Source organism: Papio anubis, chromosome 10 (assembly GCF_008728515.1).
Source record: "Papio anubis isolate 15944 chromosome 10, Panubis1.0, whole genome shotgun sequence".
Taxonomy (NCBI): domain Eukaryota; kingdom Metazoa; phylum Chordata; class Mammalia; order Primates; family Cercopithecidae; genus Papio; species Papio anubis.
In genome coordinates, this window is record NC_044985.1 from 74,610,906 (window position 1) to 74,638,732 (window position 27,827).

Consider the following 27,827-nt stretch of genomic DNA (forward strand, 5'->3'; position numbering starts at 1 on the left):
ACTGCCTTTTTTTTTTTTTTTTTTTTTTAAATAAAAAAGGTGACTATGTTTTACACATGATAGTTTTTTCCATGTTCCTCTGGTTAAACAGCAGATAGAAAAAAAAAAAAAAAACTTAAAACACAGCAAGGCTGTAACATGCCAAAGGTCACATAACCTGTGGGTACAGCCAGATTTCCTAATTATTAATCTATTAAAATATTTTGCAGTTCATTAGATTACTAAATCCGGTGATCAATTAATGACGCACCTGACATACACCTTCTAGTTTCATAAAATCATCTCATTAGGCTGGGCGCGGTGGCTCACGCCTGTAATCCCAGCAATTTGGGAGACTCAGGGGGTGCGGATCCCTCGAAACCAGCCTGGGCAACCTCGCGAAACCCCATCTCTACCAAAAAAAAAAAAAAAAAAATTAGCAGGTGGTGGCTGAGGTGAGAGGATCACCGGGGCCCCTGAGTTCAAGGCTGCATTGAGCCGTGATCACGCCACTGCACTCCAGCCTGGGCGACAGAGTGACACCCTTTCTCAAAAGGCACACACACGACACAATAACGACACACCAACCCCCAAAACATCTTACTAAACTCCGTGGATCTACGCCTTTTAAACCTAATTGTTTCAGGAAATCGTCTAAAAACATTTTTTTTGTCCTGGAATGGAATGTGTATGTAGGCTCAGGGAACAACTCAGTTTATCAGGTTCTTGGCTCTTTTTCCACAGGTCCAAAAGGATAAATGGATAAAGTGATGCTGAAATAACTTAGAGAACCCGTATTCCAACGCTTCTATTTTAAAAACAGTGAAGCAGTTTTTAAAATAGAAAAGTATCTACAATTTTGCTTTCAAGCAAACTAGCGTTAACGGAGTCATTGCTATTCAAAACTATTTTTGAAGTATCGGTGTACATTTAAAAATTAATTTTTAAAAAGCTGTCGTTTTCTGGATTCCACACCGCCCCCATTCGTCGTCCTCCCCCCACCTCCACCCTCCATTGGCTTAAGTCACATAGCTGAAAGGATTGTACTCATTTTTTCCAAAACATTTCACGTCTGGGTAGTAGCCAATCATGGAAAGTTTCAAGCAAATATTACATTTGGGAGAGGGATGAAGCTCGTCCGGGGCTGCTCTCGGAGGAGTCGCCAGACGCCCTGACCTGGGAGCCAGATGCGAGCTGGGACCGGTCGAGCTCCGACAGCTCGGCCAGACTCAGCCCCGCCAAACCTGCTGACCTCACAGCCCTCGGCTGCAGGGGCTCTCGCCCATGAGTCTCCCCAACAGCTCGAATCTCCGGAGCTGAGGAGCCCATCGCTTCATAAATGCGAGAACCCAGAGCCCCTAGTACCCAACTAGGCTAGCCTCGGAGTTGGCACGGCGCGCGGAAAGCGGCAACTGAGGAGCCGGGCCTGGCTCATCCGCTGCACACGTCAGTTTGACTCCTCTCCCCGCTCCCCACCAATCCCCCGCCCTACTCTCCGCGCACCCAGAGCCGAGAAAAATTTGACTGCCCTAATCGCCAATCAAAAGAGAGGTCGAGGATTTCAGCCAATCGGAGCGGGCGAAGGGGGCGGGTCGTCGGCGAGAGCCGAATGTCTCTAGCCCTCCCCCGCGCTTTAGCCTCAGTGCAGAGCCTTAGGCGGTGTGAAGAGAACCGGTCGCGGCGATCCTAGGGACCAGGAGCAGCAGCAGCAGGAGCAGCAGCAGCAGCACCCGCATCCGCTGCGGGAGTCCGAGCCAGAACCACACCCACGTCGCTGCCCTTTCCTCTTGTCATCTCACTGCCCCGCCACAGACCGCGTTCCCCGAGGAAAGCGGCAGCCCACGCCCGGAGCATCCTCCCCTGTTGAGCGGCCGCTGACGGACCCGGCGGTATGATGCGGCTGCGAGGCTCGGCGATGCTGCGGGACCTGCTCCTGCGGTCGCCAGCCGGCGTGAGCGTGACTCTGCGGCGGGCACAGCCCCTGGTCACCCTGTGCCGGCGTCCCCGAAGCGGGGGACGGCCGGCCGCGGGCCCAGCTGCCGCCGCGCGACTCCACCCGTGGTGGGGCGGGGGCGGCTGGCCGGCGGGGCCCCTTGCGCGGGGCCTGTCCAGCTCTCCCTCGGAGATCTTGCAGGAGCTGGGCAAGGGGAGCACGCATCCGCAGCCCGGGGTGTCGCCACCCGCTGCCCCGGCGGCGCCCGGCCCCAAGGACAGCCCCGGGGAGACGGACGCGTTTGGCAACAGCGAGGGCAAAGAGCTGGTGGCCTCAGGTGAAAAGTGAGTGTATCCGCGAGGCGCAGGAGGCCTCATTCCGCTCGGGGCCCAAGCTCGGGGGTGTGTGGGGACCTGCGGTGGGGCGGGATAGGAACTGAGGTTCTAGAAAAGAGAAAGAAAGAGGTGCCGGGCGGCCTGCGCCGTCTGCGCCATGTGATTAGGCCCGGCCCCGCCCGAGCCTTCCCCGCCCGCGTCTCTCCGCCAGGCTCCCACTTCCCTTCTCCGCCCCCGGCGGGGGTCGCCGGGGTGGGGCCGCGGTGGGGCCTGATGGGCTCGCCTGGCGTCCTAGCGCAAGAGAGGCCGCTCCCCTGCCCGCGCCGCGTGCTCAGCTCCCTGGCTCGCGGCTGCAGCGCCTGGCCGCCCGCCCCAGCCGTTCGTGGGCGATGCCGCACGAACATCTCCACCGAGTGACATTCAGGAGTTGGGCGTTCAGCAGAGCCTTTACCTTCCTGACTTGTCGCCTTTCCTGGCTCGTTTCCGCTTTGCCTGCCCTCCCTTGGTTTCTGCCATCATCCCGTTGGAAACCAGATGTGACAGAGAGCTCTTTATATTTCTGAAGTGGCTACATCAGGCACGTGTAGAGCCATCTGGGGCACCGGAAACAATGTTTCAGAAGTGAGATTAGGAGGAATCGGGTCATGTGGCCGAGAAGATGGGGCACACAGTATAGACCACCTGTTTGCATTAGGGACCAGCTTTGGCCTGTCAGGTCTTCCGTGAGATGGGGAGATTTTTAGAAATAAAAGTTAAATAGCCAAGATGAAATGTGACATAATACACTAACTCAGTGAAAAATCTGAGTTAAGTAGGTTTTGTGACTTAGTTGTGATAGGATGTTGACTCATCCTGTATGTGTACAGCGCAGTAGTTTAGTCTTAAAGCAAAATTGGTTTTTCTTAAACAATATGCAAAGCAGTCTCCTAAATATTTTAGTCTTATGTAATACAAATGGACCACTCTGTTTTCCGAAAATGGGTAAAAATTTACCGGGCTGCTTTCATTATACCTGTTTTTCTGGCTTTGTACGCTGACACTCTAACCTGTTTTGCTTCCCTTTTATTTCTGCTGCTATTTCCAGCTCTAGAGTTCCAGCTCTAGAGTCAAACTGAAAGTGAGAACATTCTTATAATTTCAATCTCACGCCTGCTTGATGTTTTCCTGTAATTGAAGTTGGGACCTTCCAAAAACTTTCCTGAAGTTCTTCTCCTATACTGAAAAAGATTATTTGAAAAAAGCACTTGATGAAGGGCGAAATTTGTGGTATTTTGTGATGTTGGTTTTGTGCCACGAAATAGCGTCCTGAGCATGGACAAGTTATTTAATATCTTAGGTTAGATGACTTAAATCCTTTCAAGTTCTAAAAAGCTATACTCCTGTTAAATTTGTACTTCTCTCATGTTTTAGGGACTAGTGTGATACTTAATCTCATCTGGGACTCACTTTAACATCATCGGGTTTACCAAGCAAGTAACGAGTTTACATACAAGTGCCCAAGTTACAGAATTGCAAAATGCAGTCACTACCATTTAAAAGTTAATCTTAAAGGCTACAGGATGGGAATTGCTTTCTAGTAAAATTATGTCTTCAGGTCTGTGTCTCTGCAGTGGCTCTAGTGCCTCTCCTTTTTCCCACTTGTCAAATAGGAAATTGAGCTTCTTCTGTGATTTACTTGTTCAGAAGTTTCTAGTTTCATTGCCTTCTTAATACAAGTCACCTTTTAGCAATGGCCTCAAGGTTGTGAAGAAAGTATTTTAATTGGTTAAAGTTTCTATTTCCTGGATGATCTGGTTTCCAAATGTAGCTTTCCTCCTTTGGCTCCTTTCATTTTGCCTTTATGTGACAAACATTTCTCTTATCCTGGGAGATAAGCTCCCAGTTGATCCTGTTATCCTTTCTAATGCTTAGCCTCCAAAGCATAGGTCATCCCTCAATCAGCAGTCCACCTGGTATGCTAGCACTCACTCAGGACTGTGCCAGATTTTATGTAGTATTATTAAGAAATAACCATGAGAAAATTAAATTAACATTTTGTAAAAGGCTTAGAACAGTATTTGGCGTGTGTTAAATGACACATAACTATTTATTAAATAAATGAGAAAAAATTGCTGCTTCATTTTTGTAAAGCCTGTTAAAGAGATTGACCTTTGAATTTCAGGCTTGCACATGAAGGTTTTTAATGTTTTTAGTTTCCATAAAAATGTTTATCTTGAGAAATTGCTATACATCTGTCTTATATGAAACTATGTGAGTTGCACTGTTTACCTTTTGCTCTGTTGATAAATAAGTTCAGAGTAATTTTGATGCTTAACCACACCAATTTCATCAGTTCACATGACTGAGATATTTGCGATTCCTCCTTTCCTTGGTCCTGACTTTATATTTTATTTGCTTTATATTCTGAAAGGAGGTGGGATATAAGCAAGTTACCTTACCTTTTTTTCATAAACTCAGAATTAAAGTCATCTTAGACTATGCTGTTTCCATTACACAACTTTAGTGTAGTTTAGGATAGGAACATCTTAATATCATATAGAAAAATGTAATGATATTTGCTCAGTTTTCTCTATAGTGATCTTACTTAATTTTGTTATGGTTCATTCTGTCATCTTGAAAACCAACTTTGCTTGTCTCTCTTCATTTTCAAAATTGTTCTCTCTTCTTTCCTAATTCTTTTTGGATTTCCTTACTGGGTAAACCCTGAGGCTGAGGCCTTTGCCCCTTTCCCACTTGTCTACCTTGTCAACAGCATATCCCTTATTTCAGCTTTGACTCTCATCTTTGTGTAGGTAATACTTCATCTCTTAATCTAAAGCTCTATTCTTACATTTGTCGCCACATATCCGATGACTTCAGATTTTAAGTCTGTACCCCAATATTCTTTTCTCCAATTCAACCTATTTTGCATGCTGTTATGAGATTAATTTTAGAGTTTTAATTTGAAAATATCACTCTACTTCCAGAAGACCAACAGGAACTGGAATGAGCATTATATTAAAGTCACAGACTATGTTATGGTTTATGCCAGCACTTGCCCATATGGACATTTTTATCATACTTTTCTCTGTCAAGCTGGTTATACTTATTTCCTTAAAGTCCAGAAGTATATATCCTATCTTAGTGAAGAGTCCCTAGGAAGAGTCAGAGGGATAGAGGTACAGGGGTGTTAAGTTTTTTTATTTGGACATTTATTTTTTAATGAGAAAGGAAAACAGATACATAACAGAAATTGGGCTGGAAAAATACCAGCATATGTATGCTGTTGGAAAATAGATAATTCATACAGGATGCAATATTGAAAGTCTTCTGTTAAAGCAACAATGAGGTCAGTTTCCCCTTGTCAGATTGGCAGATATTAAATCAAGTGATTGGGAAATAGGAACTCTTGCATTGCTAATAGAAGTATAAATTACTAGTTCAGTTACTTTGGAGGGCAGTTTGGTAGTTTCTGTTAAAAACTGCATACCTGTGAGGTGGTAGTTGGATGTTTGCACATCTACGTGAAGTCATGGCATTCAGAAATATTTGTAATTACACAAATAAGCATACTTTAAAATATATTTGTATTTAAAAGTAAAAGTGCAAGCAAAAATGATTTTAGCTATCTTTAGATAGTATGGATTTATGTTTTGATAGTTCAGCTTTATGTTTTGATAGTTCATATATTTAGTAAATGGAAAATGAAGGGCAAAGAAAATCGTCGAGGTGTATACTACGAAAATTGAATTTTTTTTTTTTTTTTTGAGATGGAGTCTCACTCTGTCACCCAGGCTGGAGTGCAGTGGCACAATCTTGGTTCACTGCAACCTCTGCCTCCCAGATTCAAGCGATTCTCCAGCCTCAGCCTCCCGAGTAGCTGGGATTACAGGCGCCCGCCACCACGCCTGGTTAATTTTTGTGTTTTTAGTAGAGATGGGGTTTCACCATTTTGGCTGGGCAGGTCTCGAACTCCTGACCTCAGATGATCTGCCTTCTTTGGCCTCCCAAAGTGCTGGGATTACAGGCGTGAGCCACCGTGCCCAGCCTGAAAATTGAATTTCAAAGTAAGATGAAATGCTTATGAATTTCAGCAAACATTGAATTGGGTAGATTGAACAATACTAGTAAGGAAGTTGAGTTAGTATTTGGCAGATATAAGTATTAAGTTTTAGAATTGAATGACAAAACCTTGGCATGTGTTTTTATGATCCTTCAGTATTGCATTTGTTTTTAATTTTAAAAGTTAACATTTACAATTCACTTAAACTAAAATCAAGTTGGAAAGTATGTTTAATTTTTTCCTTAGTTATTTTTGATTTCTTCATTATTAAATTTTTTTTCTAGTTGATCATTATCAGTGAGTTTTAGTTTTTTGTTATTTTATTTTATTTTAATTTATTTATATTTGAGATGGAGTCTTGCTCTGTCACTCAGGTTGGAGTGCAGTGCTGCGATCTCAGCTCACTGCAACCTCTGCCTCCCGGTTCAAGTGGTTCTCCTGCCTCAGCCTCCCGTGTAGCTGGGACTACAGGCACGTGCCACCACACCCGGCTAATTTTTTTGTATTTTTAGTGAGATGGGATTTCACCATGTTAACTAGGATGGTCTCAACCTCCTGACCTTGTGATCTGCCTGCTTCGGCCTCCCAAATTGCTGGGATTACAGGCATGAGCCTCTGCACCCAGCCCAGTTTTTTGTTTTTATAAAAGCAAGTGAAAAAGGTACCAATAACTATATGTCATAACATTTTGTGGCCTAATATTATATTGAAATGTGCTTCAGTTAGTCATTGATAACTTTGTTCATGATCTGTAATTAACAAACTCATGCTGTTGATATATAATTTTATTAATATTTGGATGAAATTCACTGAAAGAACAATAATTAGATTCTGAGGGATTTAGTCTCCTTGAGTTTTAGCTGCATATTTCCAGACCTTACTCTTTTATAGAGAAGTCTGCCTACCTCAAAGTCACCTTATCCATGAAATGACTACCAAATAGAATTCAGCCTTTTTTATGAGGCAATATGTAGGCCAGTTAAAAGGGAGGGGTGGCACTATTTTGGTCCAAAGATAAATGTCACCTCGAAAGAAATTTGCTGAAGGTATTTGTGGGTTTCTTTGAGTTTTAAAAAGTTATTTAAAAGAAATCAGGCTGGGCGTGGTGGCTCATGCCCTTAATCCCAGCACTTTGGGAGGCCAAGGCAGGTGGATCACTTGAGGTTAGGAGCTCAAGACCAGCCTGGCCAACTTGGTGAAACCCTGTCTCTACTAAAAATACAAAAATTAGCCAGGCGTGGTGGCGGGCGCCTGTAATCCCAGCTACTCAGGAGGCTGAGGCAGGAGAATTGCTTGAACCCAGGAGGTGGAGGTTGCAGTGAGCCGAGATCGTGCCACTGTACTCTAGCCTGGGTGACAGAGCGAGACTCCATTTCAAAAAAAAAAAAAAAAAAAAAAGCTCATAGTAAAAGGCTGTACTACTTCCTTCTCGTGATGTTTGAAATGAAGAAAAATTATGACTATATAAACTGAAAGCCTAATTATAGAATTTGTGTGAGGGAGCTCAATCATGTTAAATCTTATATAAATTAAGGTTATATTTTACAGTTGCCTGTCTGTGCCTTTTCACCTTTAAGTCATTTGCTAGTAAGAGAAATGCTTAAGAAAGCTGAGTGAACAGATGTATTTATAAAAATAGTTACTAATTACTGATATTTCTAAGTGAGATACATAGCTTTCACATAGAGATACTGCTACTACAGTTTTACCCTGAAATCTACTCAGGTGTAAAATTGCTTTGGTTATGGAACACATTACTTATGAGTGATCACTGCACTTAGTGATTTTCTGACCCCCTGCAAAGTAGTAGAAGCAAAATGTTAATGTACCTTGACTTCCATTTGGAAGTGTCCTCTGCTTGATATGTAACATTCATTATAAAGAAATGTTTATAGTAAAAGCATTACTTTCGAAACATGGAACTGTAGATGTTGCATGATAAATAAAACTGATAGCTTTCAGGATTAAGAAATATATTTTTGCCTATTTCTGGTACAGGCTTCTAAAAAAGATTTTTAAAACTGTCTTCTTGGTGATATTTTGAGTGACATAGCCGCGTCCTTCAATTTTTGATGGGATTGTAAACTTTCTAAAGAGCAATTTTTAAGCTCTATGAGGAACTTAAAAAGTATTCATACCTTTTTAGGAATCTAAGTTCACAAAATAAACCGAAGTGTTGGAAAGATTTATTTCCTAATATTTTTGGTGCAGTGTTTTCCATACTAGAGAAAAACTCACGTTCAACATTAGTGGGATAGCTAAGTAAATTATGGTACATTCATATGAGAGTCTCTTATGTAGTCATTTAAAATGTTTGCAGATACTTTTTGGGATATAAGGTAATGTTAGGCCAAAAGTTAGAATACAGAATTTTCCTTGCAGTATGATCTCAAGCTGTTTTTAAAAGCTCAGAAAAAGTAATAGAAGGAAATAAGCCAAAATGACATTGTTATGAGAACGGCATTGTTTTTCCTGCCTCCTTTTGATACTTTTAAGATTTCCCCCCCATTATGAGTGGGAAACATCCAAAACAGTAAAAAACATTCCATAGTTTTGAAAATCAAAGGAACCACATCTGTTAAATTTTGAACTTGTAAATCTCTACTGCCTCCTCTTCTACTCTAATATCCCGATTCTGGTTGTATAAGAATAGTAAGCACCATTACACTGAAAGAAAAGTATGAAAATAGGTTATGTATGAATTTGTACAGCTCCTGTTTATCAGCTTTGTCCAATCATATTCACTGGTACCCTCAAACATCAAACTTTAAAAATGTATAACTATTCTTGATATAAGTCTCCCTAGTAAATGTTACATATTTCTCTGCCATATTAAAACATTGTAATGAGTAGAGTTTAACATTTCTTGTTCAACTTATGTGTATTTTAAGGAAGCATTATTATACTGCACTATAATACAGTGGTACTGTAAGACAAGTGCTGGCACACTTTCCCTAAAAGGCCAAATAGGAAATATTTTTGGCTTTTGGGGTTCTCTAGTCACTACTACAACTACTCAGTGGTAGCAAAATAGCCACAAAAAATAGGTACATGGATGTGGCAGTCTTCTAATAAGACTTTATTTACAACAAGAGGAGGCCCCTGCTGTAGTTTGCCTACCCCTGCACTAAAATGTATTTATTGGTAAGTTCTCTCATGCCTTGATTGGTTCTGCTTTAACCAGTACTCTTAAGGGTGGGTTTGTTCTTTTGTGGATTTTTGTATCTTGTATCGTTTGACTGTTCTTCATGTCTCCACTTTAACAATCCTTCACTCTCACCTTCTGTATCCAGTTCTGCTTAGCTTTTTCAAAAAATTGTGATAAAATATACATAACATAAAATTTATCATTTTAACCATTTTAAGTTCCCTAGTTCAGTGACATTAAGTACTTCTGTTAGTTTTAGGACCTAGATGAATATGCTAATGTGTAAAATAAAAGTATGTAAGTCGTGAGTGAATAAAGTTTGTGATCTCACTTTAATGTAGTGATTTGGAGGAATCTATTTTTAGCAACTCAAAAACTGAGAATTAGGCTTGGAAGTAACTTTAAAGAACATTTAATTCCAGCTCATTTTACATATTATATAAGCTGCCCACAGATATTAAATGACCTAAACAAGTTCAGACAGTATTAGGACTTGTTTTGATTTTTCTTTTTTCGTCTATTAGCAGCAAATTAATTCAATTTATATAATTAATTTTTTTAGATTCAGGATTATAAGAGATCTTACAAACCTTTCTCCCCAGCTGCTGCTTTCTTCTCTTCTGTTACGTACTCCCTATAGGTTGTTATTCATCTCTTCCTGAATACTGCCTTCACAAGGGAGTTGACTCCCTTAGAAGGCAGCCCATTCCGGTTTTATAGCTGTTTCATTTTTCCTTGTGTGTAGCTGAAGTCTTTCAGTAATTACCTATGTATTTTAGTTATTCTGAACAGGTCATCTATAGTGGTATCAGAGTGATTGCAGTGACAGAATTCATATAGTATCTGTATTATTCCATCTAGACTGATTTATTAAAGAATACTTGGCTGAAGAAATGAGTTATTGGAAAAACTAACAGAGTTGGATGTTATATAGACTTGATCTCTCCAGATCGTAGTCTTCCCACCTGAGACAGCCAGACTGCCTTTTGGGTTAAACTTCTGAAGTCATGCAAACGTACGGAAAGATTACTGTGAACTGACAAGGACAGCCTGACCATTTCCTCACATAAAGTGGCTTTTGTGCTTTTTACTTTGGTGTGCTTTTAAATGAATTTCTGCTATAAAATCTAGTCAAAACAGCAGCCCTAATTGACTATAATCTCATCTTTGCTTTGACAGGATGCAGTTTTATCAAGGCAGACCAATTTAGTTCTCTTATTTGCATTTTGGTTAGAAATTTATTATTGTTCAAGAATTACAGATATTCTTCCTAAAATAGAGTGCTAACCACTGAGAGCATGAGGTGGCAGAGCAGGAAGAGTCTGGAACTGGGAACAAAGAATGAGCTTTATAGGACTAACTCTGGTCCAGCCACTTAAGATTTATGTGACATTGGACATGCTGCTTGACTTTGATACTCTTAAAACAAATTTTTTTTTTAAATTAAAAATTTTAAGTTAAAAAAATTTTTTTCAGAAATGGAATCTCACTGTGTCACCCAGGCTGGAGTGCATTGGTGCCATTATAGCTCACTGCAGCCTTGAACTCCTGGGCTCAAGCAGTCCTCTTGCCTCGGTCTCCAAAGTAGCTGGGACTATAGGTGCATGCCACCACACTCTTCTAGGACTCTATCTGTACATTGGGTACAATTAACCCACCTTAATTTACATCATAGGGTTTTAATATGATAGAAAGTGAGAGTCCTTTTTTAGCAGTAAAGCCTTAAAAGATGTAAGTTTTTATTTTTAAATTCCACCTTGGGGCAAAATCACTTGGATGATAAGTAGAATTTGTCAATTTGTTAGACTTAACATTCATTCTAATATGCTATTTTATTATATGGTCAGCCACCATCAATTCAACTTTCCATCTAATAGGTTTATTAATCTGCTGATTTGCTGGTGTTGGTAGACAGTTACCAGTCAGCTTACTATAAATTCAAAATGATACACTGATTTTAAAACAACCCTAAATATCATCTGAAGGATCATTATTCTTAAATGAAGGCATAATTGTATTATGTTATTAGGCCTCATTTTTTTTTTTTTTTTTTTTTTTTTTTTTTTGAGATGGAGTCTCGCTGTGTCACCCAGGCTGGAGTGCAGTGGCCGGATCTCAGCTCACTGCAAGCTCCGCCTCCCAGGTTCACGCCATTCTCCTGCCTCAGCCTCCCAAGTAGCTGGGACTACAGGCGCCCGCCACCTCGCCCGGCTAGTTTTTTGTATTTTTTAGTAGAGACGGGGTTTCACTGGGTTAGCCAGGATGGTCTCGATCTCCTGACCTTGTGATCCGCCCGTCTCGGCCTCCCAAAGTGCTGGGATTACAGGCTTGAGCCACCGCGCCCGGCATTAGGCCTCATTTTTTAAAAATCCCACTTGAAAAGATAGTTTTTCATTGTCTCATAGGTTTACCATACTATACTATGTGTTTTAAGAGTTATGCAAAAAAAAAAAAAAAAAAATTAAGGAAGACTTGACCCCAGCCTTGAAGCTTTATAGTTCGGGGCGGTTGGGTGATATGAAATGTTATTTAACAAAATAAGACTGTACAGTTGGTTTCAATTATTTTCCTCTGTTCATTTTGTAGTTCTTAGTAAGGATTTTTTAAAAAAATTTTCTTCTTTTGATAGTTTTTTATTTATAAGATTTTTGAACTGATGAAGATGAGTTTGCCTTGTTGCTCCTAATTACAGATTAGAAACCTTCTTGATTTCCCCTGCCCATAAAGGCAAAATTAAATACTTCATCTGTACTTGCTAATATGATACTTTTTGAAAAACACTTCTACCATAGTATTTGCCACATGGCTTTTGTCATATTTCTCCTAGACCACAACCTTACTTTAGGGATCTTTATCACTATTGCTTGGCATGTAATAAGTGGTACAACAAAATGACAACACTTAGTGATACCAGAGAATGCTAAAGAGTGTAGAGAATCTGGTGGGGGCAAAGTCCTGTGCAACAATTGAAATGATCATTGGTGGCTTAAAGATTTAGGGAGAGGACGGTTTTAAACAGAAGGATGATAGGTTAAAAAAAAAATAAAGATGAGATAGCAGTACTTATTTACGGGTCAATGAGTCTAGTCAGTTACATTGGGGAATTATAAGGAATAAGTTAGGAATAAATAGTGTAAAGCTGATTTATAGAGAACTGCATACCAGACTGAGGAATATGAATTCCCCCTTTGGTATGGGGAAACTAATTTGGTCAGTGGGGTAAGCAAAGACAGTTCCTTTTTTCATGTTGCAGAAGTTGGCCCCTCATTTAAACATAATGTAGTTTTTGGAAGGTAGTCTCCTCATTTACCAGAATATATATATATGTATTCTCAACACTAAAAAATTAAGTATTCATATAATAGCTTTTAGGTAGAAACAAGCACCTTAATTCACATATTCTGTGCTGTAGCTATTTTTTGTTCTTTATAAACACTAAATAAATGCTTACTTTCATCCCTTTGGTCTGTTTGCCAGAAATCCTTTTCTGTTGCCATGCTTCCAGCTTTTACCCATCTTTCAGGTTTAGCTCAAATTCCACTTCATCTAAAAAAAGCTTGACCTTATTATACCACAGTGAAGTAGTTTTCCAAAGTCTGGGTGTCATAGATCCATTCCTGTAAATCCTCTTTTTATGTACATGTCTCCTACTTCTTCTAGACTGTAAATGATGTCTAACATGATGTCATATATGGCATAGTTAAATACTTGGGATTTTTCTTCTTTTTCATTAAATTATTATTATTTTTTATTTTTATTTTTTTTTTTTTTTGAGACGGAGTCTCGATCTGTCACCCAGGCTGGAGTGCAGTGGCCAGATCTCAGCTCACTGCAAGCTCCGCCTCCCGGGTTTATGCCATTCTCCTGCCTCAGCCTCCCGAGTAGCTGGGACTACAGGCGCCCGCCACCTCGCCCAGCTAGTTTTTTGTATTTTTTAGTAGAGACGGGGTTTCACCGGGTTAGCCAGGATGGTCTCGATCTCCTGACCTTGTGATCCGCCCGTCTCGGCCTCCCAAAGTTCATTAAATTATTTTTTAAGACAGTTATTTTGTGAGGCTAAAGTAGGGGAAGGAATGGGTAATAAAAAGAAATAATATGATGGTAAAATGATCTTAAAGGCAGAATTTAGAAAGGAAATGAGAGAGAGAGTATAAGTTGGAGAAGTAGTAAAAAGGTGAGAAATAAGGATTTTCATTCAGATTATCTTCTGTTATATCCTATTTGAATTGCTGAATATCATAACCATTTTATGTTTTTCTCTCCAGAGGAATCTGGAGGATTCATTTGGGTTATTCATAATTGTTGATGATAAGATTAGAAAGACGATTAATCCTATTTGTCGTTGAAACTTAAATACTTTTCTCAAGGATTTCCTAGTTACTATATAGTTACTGAAAGCTATAGTTTTTAGCTTTTGAATTTTAGTGAAAAATACATTATTGTGAAGAATTACCAGAAAGAATTAATTTAGGAAGAGAAAGGCAGGGGGTAAGACATGAATGATCTTGAGTAGTTTCTGCCTGGTAGAGAGTTGGAGAATATTTGAATATGCTTGTTCTCTAGATCATTCTCAGATCAAAATCTGAGGTTTCAAATGCTGAGATAGGTAGTAATTTCCCTTTATCAGTTTTGACAGCTTATTTTGTGAGCTTATTTTTTAGGACTGGCTTAAATTCTTTCCTCTATAGATAAAAATTAGTTTCTGATTTAAAAGCAAGTAAACATTTATCTTTTTTTGCTAGCTATGGCAATAACATGGTCACTTTAATTTTTTAGCCAAAGGCTAAAAAAGCATATATTTTACGTTATTTACATAGCTTTTAGGCAAAGCAAATACCATTTACTGGTGTGATAAATACATAGAAAGCTTATTCTGCAGTTTTTTAAAGTGATAAACTACCACTATCTGAAGTGTATTTGAGCAACCATTTGCTGTAAATAATTGGTATGTTATTATCCACTGATTTTTTGACAGCTGGTTCCGTTTTTCTTTAAATATTAGGTAGTGAGTATTGTTAAGCTGTGTTTAATGGTATTAGATCAGGGTAGGACCGAGAAAACTTGTTTGTACCTTATAAAAGTAATAACAAGCTGGTAAGTTAGAGAGCCAGTATAGTGTACTATTAGTTTGGAGTCAGAAAAATCCATCTTTGCCATTGTGTAACCTTGGAAAGCTACTTAACCTCTGAGCCTCTCTTTCCTAATCTGTGAAATGGGAATAGAGGTACTCATTTTTTTGAACAAATAACAAATTTGTTGAGCTTCTAGTATATACTAGAAATTATACTATATTTTGGATAACAATAGTACCTCTGTCGTAAGATCCTTGGAGGATTAAGTTAGAATGCATGTAAAACACTTAGCACAGTGTGTAGAACATAAGTAAGTGATCATTATATTGTAGTTATTATTACTAAAACATCCCAAATGTATTTTTTTTGGAGACGGAGTCTCACTCTGTCACCCAGGCTGGAGTGCGGTGGCGCGATCTTGGCTCACTGCAACCTCTGCCTCCTGGGTCAAGCCATTCTCCTGCCTCAGCCTCTCAAATAGCCAGGATTCAGGCACCTGCCACAATGCCTGGCTAATTTTTCTATTTTTAGTAGAGATGGGGTTTCACCATGTTGGCCAGGCTGATCTTGAACTCCTGACCTCAAGTGATCCTCCTGCCTCAGCCTCCCAAAGTGCTGGAATTACAGGCATGAGCCACCGCACCCAGCTCCAAATGCATTTTTTAAAGTTGTCTAAGAGCAAAAATAGTTTCAGGGAATAATTATATATCAGGATATGTCATTAAATATTTTAATGATAAAGCTATATGTTTTTAAAAAACATTTGTGTGACATTCATTTTTTAAAAGTTTGGTTAATCATAGCATCTTAGTGTTACACTAGTTAATTAAGATTTTTAAAGCATATTTATTGGTAACGTTTTTCTTTTAATAGTCTTTATGATTTGTAGAATTTGATGTATACAGTCTTGCCTTGTTCTTCTGTATATGTTAAGAGATTGGTTCCAGGACCCCCACAGCTCAAGTCTCTTATGTAAAATGGCATAATATTTGCCTATAACCTACATATACCCTCCCCTATATTTTAAATCATCTCTAGATTGCTTACAATACCTAATAAAATGTAAATGCCATGTACATAGGTCTTATACTATCTTTTGAATGTATGTTTTTTTTTTCTGAATATTTTTTATCTGTGTTGGTTGAATCTATGGATGCAAAGGGCTGACGAGGATATGTAAACCTAGATCACTTTAGAAATGATAACTACAACTACTGTCAGTGGGGTCTTACTCTCTGCCAGGCATGTTCTAAAGATACTGAATGTATTGAACCAACTGATACTCACCACAACCCCATGAGGGAGGCACTATTATCCCCTTTCTCAAATGAGGAAACTGGATCACAGAAAGGTTAATTCATTTACCCAAGGTTATACAACTATAGTATTACAGCCAGGATTCAAGAACTTGTGCACTTGGTCTTAACTGCTGTCCAATAGTTAATTGCTGTCTCTCCCAGATTTTATAATCAGGTTAACTATTTGAATAATATGTAAATATAGTCATCATGTTTAAAAAACCCCCAAAACAACGAACAGTGTTGAGTCTTACTGGAACGTTTGCTGAGCTCTGTAATTTGTATTGGGTGATTGTACTGGGCTGTATAGGAAGGCATCATCATAAGGGATGGCTGGGCATTAGCACAACTAGAGTTGATGATCAGGGTTTCAAAACCTGGGATTAAAAAATATGTGTTAATAATTTTCTTTCTTTTTTTTTTTTTTAACTTGTTTTTCAGTGTGGTTTATAGTGGTACTGATTTGATTTTGGCAAATCAACTTTTATTATAACTGTAGTCTTGGGTATATCAGCTCAGCTGTAGTCTAGTTCAATGGTTATTTAACAATGGATTTAGTTAAAATCCATTAGAATGTTCATACAAAGATTAATTTTGTATTCTTTCTACCTCTTCAGTAAAATAAAACAGGGTCTGTTACCTAGCTTGGAAGATTTGCTGTTCTATACAATTGCGGAAGGACAAGAGAAAATACCTGTTCATAAATTTATTACAGTAAGTTTTTATAGTTTTCTATCTTAACTTAAAAAATCAGTAATAATAAATACAGTATTATTGAAATATAGTCTTAAAGGTCATCTGACATGTAGATTCTGACTGACACTATTTCTCTTATTATGTTTTCAAATTTTTATCATGCTCATTTCAAGGTAATCAGTGAAAGAAAAAGAAAGAAACAATGAGAAACTTGTCCAGAAAGTGGGTAATAGTGACACTAAGATGCCATATTCATGTTCAAGTGTTGGGTAGAAGTTTTTATATACAGGAGTAAAATCTTATAGTTGGTATAAACATATACGTTATTTGCACTATATATTTACAAACTCTTATTTTTTTAAAAACAGGCACTCAAATCTACAGGATTGCGAACGTCTGATCCCAGGTTGAAAGAGTGTATGGATATGTTAAGATTAACTCTTCAAACAACATCAGATGGTGTCATGCTAGACAAAGATCTTTTTAAAAAGTAAAAGTTTCTGCCAAACCTTTAATGGTGATTTGCTATGCTATACGGTGATTCTGCTTTTAAAACAAAATTGCATCTTTGAAGGCCACTGCTTCCTGTGTAATGGAAAAAGGGGATTTATAAACATCATTTGTTTGAAGAACTTGGTACACATTAGGTTCTATAATACACCAGGCTAAGAGTATTCTTTCTTTAAATCTGTTCTAAGGAAATTTAGCCACTGATGTTTCCAGTTTACAGTACTTGGAGATTGCATTCAGTTTGAGTAGAGCACATCCTTTGTCCTGTCATTGCTTATATTGATCCCCAGTTCATCTGCATGACTTTCAGGCTTTCTCAGCACGGTCTCTAGTTCTTTTCCACAAGGTGATTTAGGTGACATCGTAAAATGAGAGGGCTTCAGACAGAACTGTGTTCCTCACATTTACATATCTGCATTGTCTGCTTCTCTCTTCAGACATATTAATACATAGACTTTTGGCTATTTTCATTTTCTTCAAAACAGTAAAGAATTAAAGGCAACATTGGAGATTAAAGCCTTAAGATGTTCCTGTATTTGCATATATTTATTATTTATCTTCATTAATGTGTTTCTATTAGTTTGATTATTTAAAGATTTAATGGACATGTGTGTAATGGATCCCAAAGAATCAAATAGTATTTTAAACTCCTACTGTTTAAGTCGAAACTAGTATAAAACTGTAAATACTACTATAAGACATTGGCTTTTTCCAGACATGGATCCAAAAAATTTCTACATCTACTTTGAAAGTTTGTTATGTATGGATGTATTTACTTTTGTTTTATTTTTTGGGGGGGGGGGGTTGGGTGATTTGTTCTAGATATCTCCTGGAGTATTAAGTCATCTGAAGGTATAAGTATTTAACTGTATTTCTCTGAAGTTTCCTGGCATGCTGTGAAGCACTGCTGGCAGCTTTTCACCAGGAGGTTCTTGGTTCTGTTAGCTGACCTTAAAGTGTAGACTTTAGGTCTGTGTTGCAGTTGGTGTTAGGAATTTTGACTCTCCAGAACCTGCTTTTTAAGAGACAGAAAAACATCATTTCTAAATTTATTTGTGTCTTTGCAGTAAGGATTATTTTTCGTGTTCATGAGCTATCTGCACAATATTCTGATTAAAGTGCTTTCTGCGGGCATTATTTTGTTGTGTCTGTGAATGAAGTTTGTTAGAGTAATGATAGGTAGATCTATTGATAATCAGTGGGGGAACTGCTTTGGAATTTTAAGTGGAAGCAGTATTTTACACTTTTTTTTTTTTTTGAGACGGAGTCTCACTGTCACCCAGGCTGGGTGCAGTGACATGATCTTGGCTCACTGCAACCTCTGCCTCCCAGATTCAAGTGATTCTCCCGCCTCAGCTTCCCAAGTTGCTGGGATTACAGGTGCCCGCCTGGTTTTTTTGTATTTTTAGTGAGACAGGGTTTCACCACGTTGGCCAGGCTGGTCTCAAACTCCTGACCGCAGGTGATCCGCCCGCCTCGGCCTCCCAAAGTTACACGTTTTTAATACTTGAAAAGATATTTATGTTTTATAAACATGTTGCTGTGTTTAAATATGAAATTAAAAACAATTTAAATCCTTTGATTATTAAGCCAGGGAACTGCAAACATTAAATTTTCTACCTGCAATTATATTAAGAGATAGTAATTGCTATTGTTTTAAACACTAATCCAATTTTTAAAAATCTATGCTTGTAATACAGGCAGTTTCTAACTTGACAAATGTTTTATGGTCTATAAGAGCAACCAGTAGAAAAGTACAAGTCTATAGGCATAATTATTTCTCTCTTTATTCTTAGAATGAGATAGTTCAAAACCTCCATCTATTAACCTTTTAATAGTTTTCAGTCACCTGGAAAGATGATTGCTTCAGAGATGTTCTTTTCTTTCTTTCTTTTTTTTTTTTTTTTTGAGACGGAGCCTGTATCTGTCGCCCAGGCTGGAGTGCAGTGGTGCGACCTCGACTCAACTGCAACCTCCGCCTCCCGGGTTCACTCCATTCTCCTGCGGAGTAGCTGGGACTACAGGCGCCCGCCACAACGCCCGGCTAATTTTTTGTGTTTTTGGTAGAGACGGGGTTTCACTGGGTTAGCCAGGATGGTCTCGATCTCCTGATCTCGTGATCCGCCCGCCTTGGCCTCCCAAAGTGCTGGGATTACAGGCGTGAGCCACTGCGCCTGGCCTTCTTTGTTTTCTTTTTTTTTTTTTTTTTTTTTGAGAGGGAGTCTCGCGCTGTCACCCAGGCTGGAGTGCAGTGGCGCGATCTCGGCTCACTGCAAGCTCCGCCTCCCGGGTTCACGCCATTCTCCTGCCTCAGCCTCCTGAGTAGCTGGGACTACAGGCGCCCACCACCGCGCCCGGCTAATTTTTTGTATTTTTAGTAGAGACGGGGTTTCACTGTGGTCTCGATCTCCTGACCTTGTGATCCTCCCACCTCGGCCTCCCAAAGTGCTGGGATTACAGGCGTGAGCCACCGCGCCCGGCCTCTTTGTTTTCAAATATAAGAAGTTATCTAGTTAGTGTTGCCCGAAATAAACTTCTCCCTTCCATGCAGCTGGGGAGGAGATGTTAAAACATGGGATTCATTTTTCCCCAGAGAAATAATTTATAAAGTTGCGTAGGTTTGGTTGAAGCAATGTATTAATATTTTACCTAAAATACATTGTAGATTAATATTTTTAGACTTTTTCGGTAATCAGAGAAACAACTATTATGTGTGACTTTTTTTAACTTGGGAAAATACGTTCTAAGTATACTTTTGGAGTATAACCTGTTTGAAAGTTGGAGACTGCCTGTACCCCGCTTGATAGTCAATTGTTTTTAATGCTAGTAAACCTTAAAACTAATAGAAGTAAAAGTATTTGTGTTGAAAACTAATCCTTTATTTATTCATGCATTTTTAACTTTATAGGTGTTAGAACTGTTTCTTTGTATGATCATAATTTTTTGATCTTTTTGTTTTGCAAGAAAGTGAATGGTAGCCTTTCATTTGTGTGTTTGATTTTCTTAAAGATTTCATATTTATTATGTTATTTTACAAATGAAATATTATTGTTGAGAAATGTCTTGTAAATCATTGTGCATTTCATTAGTTTTTAGTTATAAACACTTGAGGAAAGAAAATGATTATTCCCAGCTTACAAATAAGAAAACTGAACAAAGGACAGAGATAGATATAACTTGCTGAAAAGCATAAGCACCTCCTCAGAGTTCATTTTATATGACTTCTAATTTCCTAGTTAGACTCATGGTATCTATATTAAAATAACTCCCAAGAAAAACCTTACTGTTTGGAATGGTGATCAGTATGCAGTTAGATACTCTCCTGAGAGGCAAGATTGGCTTTGTCACCTGTTAATTTACCAGTGAAGGCTGTTGCAACAGCTTTACCAGCACCTTCTGCTACAGCAGAACATTCATAAAGTTTCACTGAGTGTATAATTTTGTTAATTATAAATCCTTTTAAAGGTGCTGATTAAAATAGTTAAATGGTAGTAGGTTAATAATTTAAATTTGTTCAGCAGCTCTCATTTTTGCATTTATAACTTCTTGAAAAATGAGGAAATATATTTGATTTGTTGTAGATATAAATACTGGTTTAAGATCAGGAATTCTATTTTTCTTTCCTCTGAGAAAGGTGGTGTTTGATGTATATCTCTTGCAACTCTGATACTTGCAAGTTGGATTTTAGAAGCTTTTTGAAACATTAAAAATATTAAGACAATGGTAACATTTTTGAGATTAACATTGAAACTATCTGAAAATGATTGTTTATTGAAGTAAATATTTCTTAGCTCTAGCGTGTCAGTAATATATAATTTATGGAAATTAGGACTATAATTTTTTAATGTCAATAGGGAGATCCTTATGACTGAAACAGTAGTCATTTCTATTGGGATTTTATTTTTAAACCGTGCGTTAATTTTTTTTTTTTTTTTTTTTTTTTTTTTTTTGAGACGGAGTCTCGCTCTGTCACCCAGGCTGGAGTACAGTGGCCGGATCTCAGCTCACTGCAAGCTCTGTCTCCCAGGTTTATGCCATTCTCCTGCCTCAGCCTCCCGAGTAGCTGGGACTACAGGCGCCCGCCACCTCACCCGGCTAGTTTTTTTGTATTTTTAGTAGAGACGGGGTTTCACCGTGTTAGCCAGGATGGTCTCGATCTCCTGACCTCGTGATCCGCCCGTCTCGGCCTCCCAAAGTGCTGGGATTACAGGCTTGAGCCACCGCGCCCGGCCACTGTGCGTTAATTTTATATTGAACAAATGAGTTTATATTATTCTGAATTCTTATTCATAAACTGTGAAACCTGGCTTTTAACTTTAATTTGGTTTCATCTAGAACAACCTGAATTAAAATATTGAGATTTAAAAATTTCTCATTTACTACAGACTAAAAAGAAATACTGAGAGCATCTTACTCTTAAGATTTGTTCTATCCTGGCTAACATGGTGAAACCCCGTCTCTACTAAAAAATACAAAAAACTAGCCGGGCGCGGTAGCGGGCGCCTTTAGTCCCAGCTACTTGGGAGGCTGAGGCGGGAGAATGGCGTGAACCCGGGGGGCGGAGCTTGCAGTGAGCCGAGATCGAGCCACTGCACTCTAGCCTGGGAGACACAGTGAGACTCCGTCTCAAAAAAAAAAAAAAAAAAAAAAGATTTGTTATTGTTGGTATTATGGCTTAACACCATGGTTAGCAAGTCTTCCTTTATTAATTAAATATTAGTTAAATATTCTATTACTGTGTTATAGAGACTTAAGAAGCTCAGAATATACGATTGGCTGTAATCTATTTGCAAAACTTTTTAAAGGCTACATTAATATACTGATTTTCTGGCTTATTCTTTTTAGCAAAAAGCAGAATACAGTTCAAATTATTAGATTTCAGAATGTCATGCTCTCCCATCCACTTGGTTTACTATGTTTTAAAAATACTTTTTTAACAGTGAAACATTTTTATTCTGCATTGTATTTACATATCTTATATTAAATAGAATATTGTAATATAACATTTTTGGTGACTCAAATAATATAAAATTTATTATACTACATATGAAATTTTATTTCAAATTATACATTATTTTTGCAAGCATTTCAACAGACATTTCATTTAAGAGGTAAATTAATCTGACTAAACAAAGTTTATATAATTAAGGAAAAATATGTTAAAATGCAAAATGTTTAATTTTTAAATGAAATGCTATTAATAGCTATATAAGAACTAAGAGATGTATTTCTGAGATTACTTGATAAATAAACAAGATCTCAACCAAGGCAGTTGAATTTTGTTAACCAGATGTCATTATGCTGAATGTTTACCAACTCTGAGTAAGAAGCTTGTTTCAGATGGTCTTAATACTTAAACCTGGTGGAATGCCTTGTCTTTTAGTTTTTGACACAATTTTAGGCACATCTAGATTATTTCTCTTACATGTTGAACAGCTTACAAGCAACTGCTTGAAAGACTGCTAGAAGGAAAGAAAATAATATAGAAAGCAAAATTTATGGAGTTTAGTTGTATAAAATGATAAATTTATCTATTGAACAGTGTCCTAATTGTTACTATTATTACCAAGTTCTGATATTTGAAAGGTACCCAATTTATTAATTATTTTTCTTACATTCCACAGGTGTGTTCAGAGCAACATTGTTTTGTTGACACAAGCCTTTAGAAGAAAGTTTGTCATTCCTGACTTTATGTCTTTTACCTCACACATTGATGAGTTATATGAAAGTGCTAAAAAGCAGTCTGGAGGAAAGGTAATGCTTTTGATGTACATATTTTCATAACCCAATCACTTAATAAATTCAGCTCAATTTGAGGTCTAGAGAGTAAATTGTGTAGTTGCGTTTTGCCAAAGAAAACACTTTAGCTTTGCTTAAGAAATTTAAGTTAAGTGAAGCCACTGGATTTAGTGTTTTTACAATATTTTAAATGTTTAACTTTGTTATTCTGGCTAAAGAGAAATAGAGAAAGATTTTTTTATTTTCAGATGATGGTGATGGTTTTTAAAATTTTAATTAATTTGAAAAACCTTATTCAGAATTTCTGCAGATCTGATATGCTGCCGTATTAAATGAAATGTTTCTAGTTTTAAAAATCCTCTAAATAATACTAGGGACTGTTTGATTTTCATATAGAAAGTTTTTGTTTTCTTTTGTTTTAACTTTGGGTAGCTTTAGTATAATCCAGTTGGCCCTGGAACAAAGCAGGGGTTAAGGATGCCAACCCCACACACAGTCAAAAATCTGAGTATAACTTTTGACTCCCTTAAAATTTAACTACTTATAACTACTGTTACAAGCCTTACCAATAACATAAATAGTCCATTAACACATTTTGTATATTTATTATATACCATATTCTTTTTTTTTTTTTTTTGAGATGGAGTCTGGCTCTGTCGACCAGGCTGGAGTGCAGTGGCGCGATCTTGGCTCACTGCAAGCCCTGCCTCTCAGGATCACGCCTTTCTCCTACATCAGCCTCCAGAGCAGCTGGGACTACAGGCGCCCGCCATCACGCCTGGCTATTTTTTCTATTTTCAGTAGAGACAGGGTTTCACCGTGTTAGCGGGGATGGTCTTGAACTCCTGACCTTGTGATCCGCCCGCCTTGGCCTCCCAAAGTGCTGGCATTACAGGTGTGAGCCACCGCGCCCGGCCTATATACCATATTCTTACAATAAAGTGAGAGGATAGAAAATGGTATTGAGAAGATCACAAGGAAAATACATTTACTACTTATGAAGTGGAAGTGGATCACCTTGAAAGTTTTCATTGTCATCATCTTTGTGTTTAGACTGAAGAAGAAGAGGAGGGATTGGTCTTGTGTCTTGGGGGTGGCAGAGGCAGAAAAGAATCTGCATATAAGTGCACTCTTTGAAGTTTGAGTCCATGTTTAAGATTCAACTGTGTAACAACTTCAGTGTAAATACTTACTACTTATTTTTAAGTACTTGATTCCTAATGTCTTAGTGAAACCCTACTAGCACCCATGACCCTGATTAAATAAATTTTTTACTTTTTTCCTGCTTAAAAAACAAACAAACAAAAAAAGACAGTTCAAGTTCCTCTGCTAGACTCTCCTGCTACACATGGGAAAGAAAGAATGCATTAGAAAGAAAGAATGCATTGGAAAACAATAAATAATAGAGACTGAGAGAAGTCACTTTAGATCTCATAATTCTCAATTCTGTTTTGCCTTTAGTTTTCATGAGCATTGTTATAGAAGACTATGAAGCCACTGAGTGTTGTAAAATAACTAGTCATTGGTAGAAGGTAAATGAGATAAGAAATTTGTTGGTGGAAGAAAATATATTATTTGCCAATATTATATCTATTCATTTCTTTCCAATCTTTTGGATAGGTTGCAGATTATATTCCTCAACTGGCCAAATTCAGTCCTGATTTGTGGGGTGTGTCTGTTTGTACAATAGATGGACAGAGGTAAGTTTATTTCAAATTCATGAAAACGAACTCTAAGCCTTAACTTTTGTATAATGGTGAGAATGACATGGAGAAGATCATCTTTTATAACGAAAATTGACTAATTTCCTAACAGGACATAATTTCAAAAGGTAAATTTAGATTTTAATTTAAGTTTTAAAAACTCAACTGAAACAGTAACATTATATTAAGTTTTATATCTATTTTAGTCACAGTTGTAGTCTCACTTTTTGAGTATTATTCAAATACCTGCAGTTACCAATTTGTTTCAGAAAAGCAGACTTGTCAAAACATGACACTATAATAAAATTAGTCCCTATTTCTCAACTTAACATTGGTAACCCATCTGTCATTGTCTTTGTTCCTTGTGTTCCTGATATAATTAGCATGAGAATTAAGACAGTACAACATAACGTATCCCATTATTCATTTGTTCATTTGCAAAGTTAAAAGTCAGTTGAAAACATGTAGGATTTCATGAAGTCCATGAAAGCAGCATTTGGGAATTGCTTACATTGCAGGCACAGCTGCTGACAGATGAGGAACTTGCAGAATTATAAAAAGGATAGTGATGTGAGGGCACTTTAAAGAGAATGATTTGATTTAAAAATCAAAGAATTAAGAGAGGCCCTTGGAAAATGGTAAAGTTCTAGAATATTTTTTCAAGAATGACACTGTTCATTGTGCTGGGAATTAGACATAAAGATTATTATCACCTTATAATTTAGTTTTATCAGAAAATTATGCTAAAGAGAAAAATCAGTATTCTTTTTTCACTCATTTAAAGACAGCGCATAGATGTATTCCTTTGTTTTTTGTTTTTTTATTAAAGTATTTCTGTTTTATTAAAATATAACTTACATAAGATGTATAACTTGTAAGTGAATACAGCTTGAAAACTTTATATCAGAGTTGTAAATTTACCTAAATTTTGTTAAAACTACCAAAAGTCATTTAACCTAGTAATTTTAGATTTTACTTTTCAAGATAATGTTGCAATTAAAAACTTTTTTTCCATTTATGAAAATTTGATCTTTTATGTTGCCCAGGCTAGTTTTGAGCTCTTGGCCTCAAGCAATCTTCCTGCCTTGGTGCTGGGATTATAGGCATGAGCCTCTTCCCCTAGCCAAAAATTTGTGACTCTTAAGGACCTTCACTTTAGGTGATTTTAATTTTTTTTTTTGCTAATTATCCTCAAGTACTTACAATAAAAAATATATGGGTTAGCCCATTAATTTTGAAAGTAAGGAATCTGAGGCCCATAGTTGACATGATATTGGCAAAGGTGAAATGAACACCTGGATCTCTTAACTTCTAGTCTATTTTTTCGTACATTATTATATGCTTTTATCGTCATTTGGGTCTGTAAAATGTACTGAGTAGTCACCATGTGTTGAATTAAATGTTGTGTGCTATGAAGGGACACAATTAAATGAAAAGACATGGTGGCTTTAACCATGAAGCAAATTCCAGTAGGGAATGGTATTCCTGTTTTTGCATTTTAGGAAATAGTTTATCAAGAAATGGAAGTCTTTGAATTTGAAGGAAATTATTATCATGTAATATTGAATATGATTTTTCTCTTCTTAAACATTCTCTATGTCTCTTAGTTTTTTTATCTAGAGAATTCAAAAAGTTGACTTCAGAACTAGAACATATGTATTTTTAAATCCAAAGGTAATAAGACAAGCTTTTAATCATTCTTTAGAATGATTGTCAAGTTTGAAGTTATAATCTTACATAGTATAACTATATAGTTTAAGGTTATAGTTACACATGAATAAATTTGATAGGAAAAGTATTCTTTTGGTATTTATACATATGTATTTATATTCTATAGTATACTCAGAAGTGAGGTGGGTATGCATTCCTGTTTGACCTCTGATGTCTCTGTCACCCTCTGCTTCGGGTGGTTATTAATATAGTGCCCAGTTTAACTATGAATGACTTTCACTATGAATGAATGCCTGTGATGTGTTGGGACATTGTTCAGGGAACCTGGGATATATCAGTAAGTAAATCAAAGATCTCTGCCTTTCTGAAGCTTACATTATAATTGGGTTGGCCAGAACTTTTTCATTCCCAAATCTTTTCTCTACTTCAAGTACTTCTCAGTTTGGTGGTAATATAAAGCTTTCTTTTTGCTCTGTTATTTATCTCCATGGTAATGATGACTGCCTACTGAACTTAGTGCCAGCTTTGTCAGGTTTATAAAACTGGGTGCTTTTTCTTTTAATGGGGCCAGGATTGTGAGTGGATGTGGCTTGTAAGATGAGGCATTTGTAGACAGGGTCTCAGAAAATAGTATTGAATCTAAACTGAGCTCTGTTTAACTTTTTAACCATGGTTTAGTCACAGCTTACAGCTATGAGTTGAAAAAAAAAGGTGAATAATTTCTAAAAGGGCTAGTTTATTTTATGTGATTGAATATACGTGGGAGTAAGCAGGAGCATGCTCTTACTCTCTTGCCCTCAGAGGAAAATTTCCACATTACATATTTATTACCTACTTTAAAACCATTATTCTGTTACGTGAATACTTTTATGCTTTTGCTTTTTTTGACAGTATTTCTCTTAAACATAGGTCAGTTCTGTATCCATGGGGTCTGCACCCATGGATACATGGGTCATTATTCCCTAAATAATACAGTACAACTGTTTATATGGCATTTATGTTGTATTTGGTATTATAAGTAATCTACAGATCATTTAAAACACATGGGAAGATGTGTGTAGGTTATATGCAAATGCTTTATCATTTTATATAAGGGACTTGAGTGTCCATGGAGTTTGGTATCACAGAGATTCCTGGAATCCATCTCCCACAGATATCAAAGGATGACTGTACTTAAATTTATTCTCTAATTTTGACATAAACTTGTGGTTGAATTATGGGAAAATTTTTGTTGGAATTGGAATTAACATGTAAAAAGAATAATTCCAACTATGCAGTTTACATTTTTTTCCCAGTTGATGTTATTTTTTAAAATCTCCTTTTAAATAGGCATTCTATTGGAGATACCAAAGTTCCCTTCTGTCTTCAGTCCTGTGTAAAACCTTTGAAATATGCCATTGCTGTTAATGATCTTGGAACTGAATATGTGCATCGATATGTTGGAAAAGAGCCGAGTGGACTAAGATTCAACAAACTATTTTTGAATGAAGATGGTAAGAATTACATGAACATTGGTTGAAAAAAGAAATGTCTCATTTTCCTATGTAAATCTAAGTCGTTTTAAACATTTTTTGATTAAAATTGGAAGTATTAATATTTGTCATGTGATTTCTATACAATCCATTGAGAGAGTTTCATCACCTGCTTTTAAAAATGATTATTTTAGGCATCTCATGCCACTGGGAAGTGGGCTAGGGAGAA

The 27,827-nt window shown here is 37.4% G+C and overlaps 1 protein-coding gene across 1 annotated transcript; it reads left to right on the forward strand.

The window, feature by feature from the left end:
• The first annotated feature begins 1,612 nt into the window (after positions 1-1,612).
• On the forward strand, positions 1,613-27,716 carry LOC116269236 (glutaminase kidney isoform, mitochondrial). Its single transcript, XM_031651876.1, has 6 exons — positions 1,613-2,256; positions 16,425-16,521; positions 16,872-16,993; positions 22,638-22,767; positions 24,373-24,452; positions 27,456-27,716. Exons 1-6 carry the CDS (start codon positions 1,871-1,873, stop codon positions 27,643-27,645), a joined length of 1,005 nt encoding a protein of 334 aa, XP_031507736.1. The 5' UTR covers positions 1,613-1,870; the 3' UTR covers positions 27,646-27,716.
• The last annotated feature ends 111 nt before the right edge of the window (positions 27,717-27,827 follow it).